At 32.1% G+C, this 15,000-nt stretch overlaps 5 protein-coding genes across 5 annotated transcripts in view; all 5 read right to left on the bottom strand.

Annotated features, from left to right (window-relative positions):
• Positions 1 to 916: 916 nt before the first annotated feature.
• LOC122242829 (cuticle protein AMP1A-like) lies at positions 917 to 1,832 on the bottom strand. Its single transcript, XM_043000228.2, has 3 exons — positions 1,779 to 1,832; positions 1,312 to 1,649; positions 917 to 1,194 (listed from the first exon to the last, which is right to left on the bottom strand). Exons 1-3 carry the CDS (start codon positions 1,785 to 1,787, stop codon positions 972 to 974), a joined length of 570 nt encoding a protein of 189 aa, XP_042856162.2. The 5' UTR covers positions 1,788 to 1,832; the 3' UTR covers positions 917 to 971.
• Positions 1,833 to 3,846: 2,014 nt separating this feature from the next.
• On the bottom strand, positions 3,847 to 4,946 carry LOC122242828 (endocuticle structural glycoprotein SgAbd-4-like). The gene is made up of 3 exons (XM_043000226.2): positions 4,892 to 4,946; positions 4,406 to 4,776; positions 3,847 to 4,167 (listed from the first exon to the last, which is right to left on the bottom strand). The coding sequence occupies exons 1-3, from the start codon at positions 4,898 to 4,900 to the stop codon at positions 3,945 to 3,947; spliced, it is 603 nt and encodes a 200-aa protein (XP_042856160.2). The 5' UTR covers positions 4,901 to 4,946; the 3' UTR covers positions 3,847 to 3,944.
• Positions 4,947 to 7,848: 2,902 nt separating this feature from the next.
• LOC122242827 (cuticle protein AMP1A-like) lies at positions 7,849 to 8,706 on the bottom strand. Its single transcript, XM_043000225.2, has 3 exons — positions 8,683 to 8,706; positions 8,218 to 8,555; positions 7,849 to 8,100 (listed from the first exon to the last, which is right to left on the bottom strand). Exons 1-3 carry the CDS (start codon positions 8,689 to 8,691, stop codon positions 7,884 to 7,886), a joined length of 564 nt encoding a protein of 187 aa, XP_042856159.1. The 5' UTR covers positions 8,692 to 8,706; the 3' UTR covers positions 7,849 to 7,883.
• Positions 8,707 to 11,909: 3,203 nt separating this feature from the next.
• Positions 11,910 to 12,993, bottom strand: LOC147470195 (endocuticle structural glycoprotein SgAbd-2-like). Its single transcript, XM_086545306.1, has 3 exons — positions 12,934 to 12,993; positions 12,434 to 12,804; positions 11,910 to 12,248 (listed from the first exon to the last, which is right to left on the bottom strand). Exons 1-3 carry the CDS (start codon positions 12,940 to 12,942, stop codon positions 12,032 to 12,034), a joined length of 597 nt encoding a protein of 198 aa, XP_086401432.1. The 5' UTR covers positions 12,943 to 12,993; the 3' UTR covers positions 11,910 to 12,031.
• A 1,867-nt stretch (positions 12,994 to 14,860) lies between these two features.
• The window catches only part of LOC122242826 (endocuticle structural glycoprotein SgAbd-4-like), a 1,031-nt gene continuing 891 nt past the window's right edge, over positions 14,861 to 15,000 (bottom strand). Inside the window, exon 3 of the mRNA XM_043000224.2 lies at positions 14,861 to 15,000. This exon is cut by the window's right edge and continues 202 nt beyond it. Coding sequence (XP_042856158.1) covers positions 14,980 to 15,000 — 21 coding nt within the window. The 3' untranslated portion in view covers positions 14,861 to 14,979.

The following is a 15,000-nucleotide window of genomic DNA, read 5'->3' as shown; positions in this document are numbered from 1 at the left end:
ACGTTGAAGCTGTAAGCGCCAGCGTCGGGGTGAAAGCGATCGTCCACAAGGATAGGTACTATTGGGCTACTGGAGGGGAATGATGCCGGTCTAGCCAAGCTATATATGCTGAGGGGAAGTGTCAGTGTCAAGGTGGCATCATCATTACCACCCACACAAGGAAATGTGAATGCCGTACACAATGTACCTGTGTGTGTGTTTATTAATAGTTTGCTGAATATTGCTTTTTTATTTTTTCTGTTACGTTACCGGACTCTTACCATCATTCATGACAGATGAAAAAGTATTACTAAAGTTGTATTACTAAAATAATAATGTATATGGCTGTGTTCATATATCAAGCTTAAAGTGCAATAAAAATGTCAATCTTAGGCCATGATACCTCTTTTCCTTCAGTAAGAATTTTTGACATAAGATTAGCATTTCAGAAAATTTATCCTTTCGAAGGCTCTCAACTTTTTTTCCCTCCGACATCCCCATTAATTATTTGTTTCTTAATGTATATCTCTATCAATTTTCTTCTATTTTTTTCTCTTTCTTTTTCGATGTTTATTTGTTTAACTTTATTTCATTGTAATGATGATGGCAAGAAACAAGAAACAAAGAAATAACAACCGTAATAATAGCTATAACAAGAACAACAACAAAAAATTACTGAAAATTAAACAAAAAAATCGCACTTGTAGGATAACGTTTTGATGATAATAATAATGATGATCATAATTAAGATTATGATAATGAAAATAACATTAATAATAAGGATGACAATAATGAGGATCATGATATAGACATTAATGATGATACTATTTACGATGACCGAGATATTGATGTTATTGAAGAAGATGAAATGACAATCACATTTTCGATTGAAACCAAATTGTTAATCATAAGGAAACGTGGGTAATGATTTTAAAGATGTAGATGTCGCTTAATAGAAACTATTCCAGTAGCCTTTAAGGCACAAGAATATTTTACTGAGGAAATCCATAGGAATTAGAAGGACGTGAGGGACGAGTAGGGGTAGTGTATCCCTGAAAAGGTCCTTGACGGGCACGCTCGATCTGTCTGAGGGCGTGGGCGGGGATGGGGTGGGGGAAGGCTGGAGCCACGGGCAGGAAGGCTGACTGAGGCTGGAAGCCGTCCTCGTCAGCTACGAATCGGAGCTCAAATAATTGTCCGTCGGGAAGGATGAAGCTGGAAGAGATAATTAAGTTATCATACTGTATATATTGGTTCATAACGAATAAGGCATATATATCAGTTCTGCTGATTCATCAAAAGAAGGTTAAGATTGTAAGAAGTGACACTTACGAGTAGGAGCCAGACATGGCTGTAACGGGGCCCTCCTTGGCGGGAACAGGCGATCCACTTTCCTGTCGTGAGATGCCGTCGCCGGTCTCAACATTGAAGCTGTAAGCGCCAGCGTCGGGGTGAACGCGATCGTCCACAAGGATGGGCACTACTGGGCCGGGAGCAGATCTCGGGGCGGAGTAGGTTGGCTGAGGAGCAGGTCTTGGGGCGGAAAAGGATGGGCGAGATACAGGTCGTGACCTGTGACTGAAGGCTGAAGAAGGTTGTGGAGAAGCATAACCAAAATGACTGGGCAGCCTGTCAGCCAAGCAGACTGATACCACTGCGGCGAATACAAACTGAAAAATAGAAATAAGATTTTGTGCTGATGAAATTGTCTCATATTCCGATCCTACGTCGTAATTCAGATGTTAATATATCTTGAGAAAGTTCCATGTGGTCTCCGATCAAATATATTGAAGACTTACGATCTTCATGACGGCGGAGGGTGTGGCGAGTCGAATGGCTCAGGAGGTGAATGATGCCGGTCTTTCGAACCAAGCTTTATATACTGAGTGGAAGTGTCAGGGTCAAGTGGTCATCAGCATTATCACCTACCTGTGCAGTAATAAATGTTAGTGCCTTATGCAATATAGCTCACTGTGTTCACTATGATATACCAATAATTCATGTTAGATCAACTAATTTAGTTTTGGAAATAGATACAAACAAAAGAAAAAGTAAATGCATTCCACTTAGAGCTCATACCATTGCACAATTATAATCTTAACTTCGTTTACTTGTGTCGCAAAACTGATGATAGAATAAAACATTCATCTCCATTGTTGACATCCGTTTTGCATTTTAGAAAACCAATCGTTGATATTATATCTATAACCTCGTTGATATTATATCTATAACCTTTTCTATCTATTTCTCTATATGCCTCTTTGTCTTAATTTTTTCTTCCTTCCAGTTTGTCTTTACTTTGTTATGTTTCATTTCATCGTGAGGATAATGATCATAGTGATATAAATAGAAGTAACGAATATAATAACAATAATACGGGTAACAAGAATAACACTAAAAGTTAAAGCAAATGAAAATAATAGTAACGCCAATACTAACATCCCTGCTACTCATGATGATAATATATAATAATAATAAAGAATACGAAATCATAACAATAAAAAAAAATAGCAGTGATAATTATGATAATGAATATGAAAGGACTAATAATGATAAATGGGCAGTAAAGTTAATGATAACAATTATGATAATGATGATACTCGTAGTAGTAGTAATGATTATGATAATAACAATAATAATGATCATGATGATCGCAAAGATAATAACAATCATTATGATAGCAATTATCATGATGATAGTAGTGATAATTATAATGAGAAAAAATAATGATGATAACCATAACAAGAGTAATGATAATAATGATGATATAAAAATAATGATAATGATTACGATTATAATAATAATGACAATGATGACATTAACACTAATGACAATGATGAAGATGATAATGAAAATAATAACAATACTGATTAAGTTAATGGTGATGGTGATGATAATGATGTTAATGATATCAATGATGATAGTAACGATAAAAAAGATGATGATAATAATCGTAACATTGTCGATAGTAATGATAATGATTATGATATTAATAATGATGATAATAATGAAAAATATTACTAATGATTTGATAACAATGTTCCAACTATAACACTGATAATACTGATAATGAAAATAATGATAGTAATGATAACAATAATACTTATATAATGATAATGAAAATAATCATAACAGTTGCAGTGATAATGATAATGATAACAATAAGCGTCAGCATAATGATAAAAATACGATAAAGAAGACAAAAGAGAATGATAATGATGATGATAGTATTGAAAATAGGAATGAGTGTAATGATACAGATAATGATGAGGTTTATGATAATGATAAGTAATGATGATACTTATGATGATAATGATAGTAATAACATGGACAGCAATGGTAGAAAGGATAACAATGATAATGATAATAAGGAAGATGATAATGATAATTATTGTGATAATGATATTGACAATAACAATAGTAATAATAGCATAATAAAGCATGCTTAATGGTAATCGTGATGATATCAATACTAATCATGATAAAAATAAATATAACGTATATGTAAATACACAGTGGATTATGAAACGAATATGGAATCAATACTAATCTTAAAGGTAAATATGATGAAACTGATGATACAAAAGATGATGATGAAAGTAAAAAAAGGAACAATACCAACCTAAAAACTTTATTACTTAATTATAAAAATATATATAGTCAAAGATGAGGAAAGGCATAAATTATTGAACATGAGATGTGTCCGCAAATCGATATAGAAATAAGGAAGTGGATGTGATATTTATAGATAGATAAATAGACATAGATTTATAGATAGCAACAAGTAAATAAATATACTATATAATAGGATGAATAGCAGTATTTGTGTAAAAAGACATGTTTCCTTTGGTCAGTTATTTTATTCAAAACAATTCGTTACATGTAACAACACTGTACAATACATTAACTTCTTTTAATTGATATAACATAAAATATTCCAGTTATCTTTTGAGCACTAGAATACTTTATTGAGGAAGTCCATAGGAATTAGAAGGGCGTGAGGGACGAGTAGGGGCACCGTATCCCTGAGAAGGTCCTTGACGGGCGCGCTCGATTTGTCTAAGGGCGTGGGCGGGGATGGGGTGGGGGAAGGCTGGAGCCACGGGCAGGAAGGCTGACTGAGGCTGGAAGCCGTTCTCGTCAGCTACGAATCGGAGCTCAAACAACTGTCCGTCAGGAAGGGTGAAGCTGGAAGAGATGACTAAGTTATCATACTGTATATGTTGGTTCATAAGGAATAAGGCATATATATATGTATATGTATGTATGTATGTATGTATATGTATATATATATGTATATTATTTTATACACTTTTCTATTGTGTTTGTTGTTATGTGTATGTATGTATGTATGTATATGTATATATATATATCAGTTCTGCTGACTCATCAAAACAATATTAAGATTGTAAGAAGCGACACTTACGAATAGGCGCCAGACATGGCTGTGACGGGGCCCTCCTTGGCGGGAACAGGCGATCCACTTTCCTGTCGTGAGATGCCGTCGCCGGTCTCAACATTGAAGCTGTAAGCGCCAGCGTCGGGGTGAACGCGATCGTCCACAAGGATGGGCACTACTGGGCCGGGAGCAGATCTCGGGGCGGAGTAGGTTGGTTGGGGAGCTGATCTTTGGGCGGAAAAGGACGGGCGAGATGCAGGTGTTGGGGCGGAAAAGGATGGGCGAGACGCAGGTCGAGACCTGTGACTGAAGGCTGAAGAAGGCTGTGGAGACGCATAGCCGAAATGACTGGGCAGCCTGTCAGCCAAGCAGACTGATACCACTGCGGCGTATACAAACTGGAATTTAGAAGTAAGATTTTGTGCTGATGAAATTGCCTCATGATCCGTTCAGATGTTAATATATCCTGAGAAAATTCCATGTGGTCTCTGATCAAATATATTGAAGACTTACGATCTTCATGACGGCGGAGGGTGTGGCGAGTCGAATGGCTCAGGAGGTGAATGATGCCGGTCTTTCGAACCAAGCTTTATATACTGAGTGGAAGTGTCAGGGTCAAGATGGCATCACCATTACCACCCGCACAGGGAAATGTGAATGTCTTATTGAATATAATTTTTTGTGTGTTGAATATATATTGATATGGTTATCTTTTCTGTCAGATTACCAGACTTATTTTGAAAAAATAGATAAAGAAAAATGAATGAACTACAATTAAAATAAAATCATTCTTTGTACTTAGGCTATTGCATATTTATCATTTTAACTATACTTATCTGTACCGCAAAACTGAGGGAAGAATACAGCACAACTTTTTTCCTTAAACATTCTTTCATTATCTACTTTATTAAATCCTTATTTGCCTTCTCTTTTCTTTCCTTTTTGTCCTTGATTTCTTAAGCTTTATTTCATCTTGATGGTTAAAAAGATGATAAAAAAAGAGGTAACAAATATAAGAACAATGATAGCAATGATAAAAAAGAAGTAACAAATATAAGAACAATGATAGCAGGGATAAAAAAGAAGTAACAAATATAAGAACAATCTTGAAAATAACAACAGTAACGGTAATATTATTAATACTGCTACTATTGATAATAGGGATATTAATGGTTGAAAAGGGTAAATCAATAATCATAATAATGATGATGATAATAGTGATAATGATAATGATAGCAATAATAATGATAATAGCAGTGATAATGATTATGATAACCAAAATGAAAATAATAGTAATAAACGGACAATAATTATGATAACAATGATGATGATAATAATGAAGATAATGATAATGATTATAAAACAATAGTAATAGTAATGATCATGATGATACTAACAACAATGATAGTAATTATAATAATAGTTAAGATAATAATGATAATAACAGTAATGATAATAATAATAGTAATAATACTATTGATGGTTACGATAATTGTAATAAATATGATAATGAAAATTATAATGATAGCAATATTGATAGTAATGGTAATGATAACGATAATAATAGTGATGATAATGATATTGATAACAATAATGGTAATAATGATGACACTAGTGACGATTATACCGATAATGATAACGATGTTGATAATCATGATAATGATAACGAAAACACTACTAGTGGTAATGATGATAATGATAATGATAATAGTATTGATAATGATAATCGTGATAATATCAGTAGCAATAATAATAATAATGATAGTGGTGATAATGATGATAACGGTATCAATAATAGTTATGATAATAACACTAATGAAAATAATAATCATGATGATAATGATAAAGATACGGAGACGGTGAATAATATTGAGAATGATAAAAACAATAACAATGATGATAATAATAATGATAATAATGATTATGATGTTAATGATAATCATAATAATAATGATTATAATGATAATGACTGAAATAGTGATAATAACAACTATAATGGCAATAATGATAATGCTAACAGTAATAATGATGACAATAACAATGGTAATAATAAAAATCATATGTAATCAATGAATATTATAACAATGAGGAATTGATGATAATGATAACTATAACGATCATATTGATGATATTATTGATAATTATGACTATAATGATATCCACTACAACGAAATCAGTTTCCTCATTATCATAAAGAGGAAAATTATAATATTAGTAGGTACTGACAATAATGATAATCATAATCAAAACTTGTTGCTTAATGATAATCGTGACAAGATTGGTGATTGGAATAATGATGTAAATAACTCTACTATATTTGTGAATACACAACGGATTATGAAACAACTTTTATATGAACATTTATCTTAAATGTAACCGTGATGATAGTGATTATGATATTGATTTTTTTCTTTCTTTCTTTCTTTTTTTAGAACTAAAAATGAGACTGTTAATTCTACAGAAGATAAAGAACAATAAAAAGGGAATCATATTAACTTAGGTAACATCATCGTTTAATCATCAAATACATAGGTAAAGATGGAAAAAATAGAAATTTTTGAGCAGAATATATGTGCGCAAATTGATATAGACAAATAGAAATGGTTTACTATAGAGCAGGATTATGCTAATACTGATCTCAGTAAGAATGATATTAACTGTAAGACAACAAATAACATTAGATTTTCTGATCACCACGATATTATTATACTGTTGCCAATGAAAATATCACAACCATTATGATTGTCACCTATCTATATTGCTATTGTTCAGGCAGCTTCTATCATTCGAAGTAGTTGCAGCAATGGCTGTGCTTGCATTATCATTTTGCCATTACAGATATCATCCTTTTTAGCTTCGGTAGATTATCCTTATAATTGTATTCTTGTGCTCTAGTCTTCGACGTCAAGATCCGTATTGTAAGGAGTTTGAATAATCCTTGTGAAGTTATCACAGACAAATGTGTTATCTATATTTTCAGTTGTTTACATGTATTGCGGACACAAAAATCTATCTATTGACTATCATATGACTAGTCATATACATTATACATAAATGTATATCTATTTGCAAGTATCTCTCTATATATTCCCTCCCACACACACACCTATATATATATATATATATATATATATATATATATATATATATATATATATATATATATATATATACATATATATATACATATATATTATATACATACATATACATACATATGTATGTAATATATATATATATATATATATATATATATATATATATATATATATATATATATATATATATACATATATAAATATAATCGCGTGACGGACTTTATGAAATAAATTCTAATATATGTTATCTACTATTAGTACTAGGAAACGTAAACATTTGAAATATACATTTTTATCGTTATTTTATTCGAAACGCTTCATAATACATAACAACACTATACTTCTAAAATGTTATAAATAACATAACCTGGAAGAATATTCCTGCATCATTCTCAACCCGACGACCCTTAGAAACCATAGGAATTAGAGGGGCGGGATGGACGGGAAGGGGCGCTGTATGCCTGAGAAGGTCCTTGACGCGCGCGCTCGATCTGTCTGAGGGCGTGGGCGGGGATGGGGTGGGGGAAGGCCGGAGCCACGGGCAGGAAGGCTGACTGAGGCTGGAAGCCGTTCTCGTCAGCTACGAATCGGAGCTCAAACAACTGTCCGTCAGGAAGGGTGAAGCTGGAAGAGATGACTAAGTTATCATACTGTATATGTTGGTTCATAGATAATGAGGCATATATATCAGTTCTGCTGATTCATCAAAACAATATTAAGATTGTAAGAAGCGACACTTACGAATAGGCGCCAGACATAGCTGTGACTGGTCCTTCCTTTGCTGGAATAGGCGATCCACTTTCCTGTCGTGAGATGCCGTCGCCGGTCTCAACATTGAAGCTGTAAGCGCCAGCGTCGGGGTGAACGCGATCGTCCACAAGGATGGGCACTACTGGGCCGGGAGCAGATCTCGGGGCGGAGTAGGTTGGCTGGGGAGCAGGTCTTGGGGCGGAAAAGGATGGGCGAGATGCAGGTCGAGACCTGTGACTGAAGGCTGAAGAAGGTTGTGGAGAAGCATAACCAAAATGACTGGGCAGTCTGTCAGCCAAGCAGACTGATACCACTGCGGCGAATACAAACTGAAAAATAGAAATAATATTCTGTGCTGATGAAATTGTCTCATAATCCGATCCTACGTCGCAATTCAGATGTTAATACATCCTGAATGTTCCACGTGATCTCCGATTATATATATTGCAGACTTACAATCTTCATGACGGTGGAGGGTGTTGCGAGTCGAATGGCTCAGGAAGTGAATGATGCCGGTCTTTCGAACTAAGCTTTATATACTGAGTGGAAGTGTCAGGGTCAAGGTGCCAACATCATTACCACCCGCACAGGGAAATGTGAATGTCTTATGCAACTATGTGTGTTCAGTAGCAGTAATGATAATAAAGATAATAGCAATAGTGATAATGATAATGGCAATGATGATAAGGATGCTAATAATGATGGTAGCACTAATGACGATAATAATGATAATAAAGATGATAACAACAATGATGAAGCTAATGATGCTGATGATGATAATGATAAAGATATTGATCATAAAAATTAGAATAATAATGTTAATCATGATGATAATTACAGTGATAATGAGATAATGCAACTACTACCAATAATGATAATATCAATATGAATTATAATGATGATAATTGATAATGATAATGATAAAAACAGTAATGATCATGATAATAACAATGGCAACAGTAGCAGAATTCATAATGATAACAATTATCATAATGATGATAAAAAGAATGAGGACAATGATGATGATATTAATAATTGTAATGATAGTTATGATGATGACGAGTATGATAATAATGATAATAATTATGATGATAATGACTAAAACAATAAAAAAGACATTGATGATAATAGTAATAGTAATAATTATGATAACAATGTAGCAAAAATCATAATGATAACAATAATCATAATGATAATAATATTAATGATAAGAAGAATGGTGGTAATGATAATGTTGATAATAGTAATGCTAGTTATAATGATAATGATGAGAATAATGATAACAATAATGATGTTAGTAATAATGATAGTTGTTATAATGATTATAATGATGATGACAATAATGATAATAAAGATTATAATAATAGTAATAATGATAATGAATGAACACGATTGATAATAACAATAATGATAGTAATGATAACAATGACAATGATAATGATATAATAATAATCATTATGATAATGACAATGATAACGATTGTAATGATAATAATGATAGTAATGATAATAATCCTGATAATAAGATAATAACAAGGATAATGATAAAAATCATATATGAGCAATGAAGATGATAACTATGATTATAACGATCATAATGATGATAGATATAATGACAGTGACAATAATGAAAACAATAACAGTAATGAATTGGTCAAAAGATCAATAACCAAAAAAAAAAAAAAAAAAAAAAGACTACTGATAATGATTATAATATTAATGTTATTTATAACAAAAAGTACATCAGTAAACCAACAGCTATAATCATGATCATCATGGGGAAAATTATAATAGTATTAGGTATTGATAATGATAATAATCATAATCAAAAGATGTTGCTTAATGATAATTATGGTAATATTAATACTAATGATGGAGGTGATGATGTTAATCACTCTGCTGTATACGTGATAAAAAATTTACATCTACATAGGACATTACACGTACTCAACGACTGTTTATAATTCAATGACATTTGATTTAATGAAAATGACAGGTCTTCATAAGAAAACCAGCATACTTCTCAAGAAAGTTACACGGTATTTTGTGGCTTACTGACTTGGGTTATGATTTTATTCCTAGACTAGATTCCTTGTGGCTGTGAGTCTATGCCATTGCTCTGCGTAATACGGCGCTTCGTTGAAGAGAACACGTATGTTGATTATGTTATCGAGGGGATGTATATAACAAAGAAATCATTAATGACAATATAGACTAAAATAGGAATAATGATTCTGGAGACACTGTAGAAATAAAGATTTTAAGAATAGTAATAATAATAAGATTAATGATGATGGTGATGCAGATAACAACATCCAGAATCAGTATTACTGATGATAAATGCCAGAAGAAAAAGATAACAGTAGCAATCACAACCAAAAGAAAAAAAAGATTGCAACAAGAGCAATGATAATGCTAATAACAATAATGATAACAGAAGCCGTAATAATAATCATACTGATGATAATAATGATGATGATAATGATAGCATATGCTAGCAATGATGATAATAGTTATAATAACAGTAGTAATGTTAAATAATAATTATGATAATTTATTGATTATAATATCAATAATGATTATAATAATGATGACAATAATAATACTGACAATGCTAATGAAAACACAATCAATGCACAGTTTACTATAATGATACTGATGACAATGATAAACACAGTACAAGTAAAAAAGATGTTAATAACAAAAGCTATACTGGTAATAATGATGATTCTGATGATGAGGATAATGATAATAATGATAATATTATTGACAATAAATATGATAAAAATGCTAAGAACAATAACAATTAAGATAACAATAACAAAAAAGATGATAAGGATAACAAAAAAAATTGATGATGATGAGTGTGGTAACAATCTCCACTATTATCACTATTGTTAACATGATTATTGTTATAGTAATCATTATTACCATTATCATTATTATCATCTTCACCATCATAATTACGACTATCATCACCATGATCATTCTAGCACGGATGCATCGATAAGAAATGATAATGATTATACTAATATTGATCTCAGTAAGAATGATATTAACTGTAAGACAACAAATAACATTAGATTTTCTGATCACCACGATATTATTATACTGTTGCCAATAAAAATATCACAACCATTATGATTGTCACCTATTTATATTGTTATTGTTCAGGCAGCTTTTATCATTCGAGGTAGTTGCAGCAATGGCTATGCTTGCCTTATCATTTTTCATTTTGCTACTACCGATATCATCCTTTTTAGCTTCAGTCGATTATCCTTATGATTGTATTCTTGTGCTCCAGTCTTCGACGTCAAGATCCGTATTGTAAGGAGTATGAATAATCCTTGTAAAGTTATCACAGACAAATGTATTTTCGGTTGTTTAAATGTATTGCGGATACAAAAATCTATTTATTGACTATCATATGACTAGTCATATACAGTATACATAAGTGCATATCTATTTGCCAGTATCTATTAATCTATTCCCCCCCGAATACCTATATATTATATATATGCATATATATGTATATATATACACACACATACATATACATATATATATACATATATATATATATGTATATATATATATACATATAATCGGATGATGGACTTTATGAAATAAATCCTAATATATGTTATCTACTATTAGTACTAGGAAACGTAAACATTTGAAATATACATTTTTATCGTTATTTTATTCGAAACGCTTCGTGTTACATAACAATACTATACATCTAAAATGTTATAAATAACATAACCTGGAAGAATATTCCTGCATTATTCTCAACCCGACGACCCTTAGAAACCATAGGAGTTAGAGGGGCGGGATGGACGGGAAGGGGCGCTGTATGCCTGAGAAGGTCCTTGACGGGCGCGCTCGATCTGTCTGAGGGCGTGGGCGGGGATGGGGTGGGGGAAGGCTGGAGCCACGGGCAGGAAGGCTGACTGAGGCTGGAAGCCGTTCTCGTCAGCTACGAATCGGAGCTCAAACAATTGTCCGTCAGGAAGGGTGAAGCTGGAATAGATGACTAAGTTATCATACTGTAAATGTTGGTTCATAGATAATAAAGCATATATATATATATATATATATATATATATATATATATATATATATATATATATATATATATATATATATATATATCAGTTTTGCTGATTCATCAAAAGAAGGTTAAGATTGTAAGAAGCGACACTTACGAATAGGCGCCAGACATGGCTGTGACGGGACCCTCCTTGGCGGGAACAGGCGATCCACTTTCCTGTCGTGAGATGCCGTCGCCGGTCTCAACATTGAAGCTGTAAGCGCCAGCGTCGGGGTGAACGCGATCGTCCACAAGGATGGGCACTACTGGGCCGGGAGCAGATCTCGGGGCGGAGTAGGTTGGCTGGGGAGCAGGTCTTGGGGCGGAAAAGGATGGGCGAGATGCAGGTGTTGGGGCGGAAAAGGATGGGCGAGATGCAGGTCGTGACCTGTGACTGAATGCTGAAGAAGGCTGTGGAGACGCATAGCCGAAATGACTGGGCAGCCTGTCAGCCAAGCAGACTGATACCACTACGGCGAATACAAACTGAAAAATAGAAATAAGATTTTGTGCTGATGAAATTGTCTCATAATCCGATCCTACGTCGTAATTCAGATGTTAATATATCTTGAGAAAGTTCCATGTGGTCTCTGATCAAATATATTGAAGACTTACGATCTTCATGACGGCGGAGGGTGTGGCGAGTCGAATGGCTCAGGAGGTGAATGATGCCGGTCTTTCGAACCAAGCTTTATATACTGAGTGGAAGTGTCAGGGTCAAGGAAAATGAAAATGCCTTATGCAATACATCTCCGTGTGTTCACTAACAGTAATGATAATATAGATAATAGCAATAATGATAATGATGATGATAAGGGCAATAATGATAACGATGATGATAATAATGATGGCAACTCTAATGACAATGATAATGAAAATGATAACAATGATGAAAATGATGCTGAAGATGATAATGATAAAGATGATCATAAAAATAAGAATAATGTTAATAGTGATGATAATAATAATGTAATAATGCTACTACTAATCATGATAATGTTGATATGAATGATCGTAATGATGATAATGACAAAAAACAGTAATGATAATGATAATAACAATGGCAACAATAGCAAAATTCACAATATTAACAATAATGATAACGATAATCATAATCATAATGATAAGAATAATGAGGATAACGATAATAATGATAGTAATGTTCGTAATGATAGTTATAATGATGATGGGGATGAGGATAATAATAATAATGACAGTAATGATAATGAGGATAATAATTTAAACAGTAATGATAATAATGACAATGATGATAATATTAGTGATGATAATAATGACAATGATGATAATATCAATGATGATAACAATGTAGCAAAAATCATAATGCTAACAATAATCATAATGATAATAAATATGATAATAGTAATTTTAACAATGATGATGATAATGACAATGCTGATGACAATAGTAATAATGATAATGATGATAACAATGTAGCAAAAATCCTAATGATAACAATAATGATAATGATGAAAATAATAATGATAAAAATGATGATAATGATAATGATAATAATAGTAATGATAGTTATATTGATAAGGATGATGTTGATGATAATAATAATGATGATAGTAATAATGATAATAATTATAATACTAATAATGATGATAACAATAATGATAAATATGATGTTAATAGTAATACTGATAATGATAATGGTGATGATAACGTTATTGATGATAACAATAATGATAGTAATGATAATAATCATTATGATAATAATAACGATTGTAATGATGATAATGATAATAGTAATGATACTAATAATAATCCTAATAGTAATGTTCATGACAAAAGCAAGGATAATGATAAAAATCATATATGAGCAATGAAGATGATAATGAATATGAGATGATGATAAGGTTAACCAAAACGATCATAATGATGATAGATATAATGACAATGATAATAATGATAACAATAACAGTAATGATAATGAATAACAGTAATAAATTGGTTAAAAGATCAATTAAAAAATGACTGCTGATAATGATGATAATATTGATGATAATTATAAGAAAATTACATCAGAAAACAACAGCCATAATCATGATCATCATGAAGAACATTATAATAGTAATAGGTATAAATAATGATAATGATCATAATCAAAAGATGTTGCTTAATGATAATCATGGTAATATCAATACCATTGATGGAGGTGATGATGTAAATCACTCTACTGTATACGTGAACACACAGCGGATTGTGAAACCTATGGTACTAATAGTAATCTTAATGATAATCATGATGACAGTGATTATGATATCAACGACACTTTTAAATGAAACTGATGATGAAAAAAGAGTAATATCAACTCCTGTAACTTCAAAGATTAATCTTAAAAGTTCATGAGCAAAGATGAAAAAAACATTGAATTCATTGAACATTAGATGTGAGTACGCAAATGAATATCAATATATGGAAATAAATATGGACATTTGTAGATAGATTTGTAATTAAAATGGAATCGATAAAGTATACAGTAGGAGTAGGAGAATGGGTGTAAAAAGACAGGTTTCATTTTTTCGCTCACTTTATTCGAAACAATTCGTCATATGTAACAACACTGTACAATATATTAAGATCGTGTAAGTAATACAAAATGATGTATTCCAGTAGCCTTTTGGGCACTAGAATACTTTACTGAGGAAATCCATAGGA

This window comes from Penaeus japonicus, unplaced genomic scaffold, assembly GCF_977035675.1.
Source record: "Penaeus japonicus unplaced genomic scaffold, GWHDUDI00000001_assembly GWHDUDI00000016, whole genome shotgun sequence".
NCBI classification, from domain to species: domain Eukaryota; kingdom Metazoa; phylum Arthropoda; class Malacostraca; order Decapoda; family Penaeidae; genus Penaeus; species Penaeus japonicus.
This window is presented reverse-complemented; position numbering and strand designations above follow the sequence as displayed.

Excerpts from the sequence above, each read along its gene's own strand:
- LOC122242829 (XM_043000228.2), bottom strand. Across the intron at positions 1,195-1,311 it reads GCCATGTCTGGCTCCTACTC|CTTCATCCTTCCCGACGGAC; the intron begins GTAAGTGTCACT and ends TATCTCTTCCAG.
- LOC122242828 (XM_043000226.2), bottom strand. Across the intron at positions 4,168-4,405 it reads GCCATGTCTGGCGCCTATTC|CTTCACCCTTCCTGACGGAC; the intron begins GTAAGTGTCGCT and ends CATCTCTTCCAG.
- LOC122242827 (XM_043000225.2), bottom strand. Across the intron at positions 8,101-8,217 it reads GCTATGTCTGGCGCCTATTC|CTTCACCCTTCCTGACGGAC; the intron begins GTAAGTGTCGCT and ends CATCTCTTCCAG.
- LOC147470195 (XM_086545306.1), bottom strand. Across the intron at positions 12,249-12,433 it reads GCCATGTCTGGCGCCTATTC|CTTCACCCTTCCTGACGGAC; the intron begins GTAAGTGTCGCT and ends CATCTATTCCAG.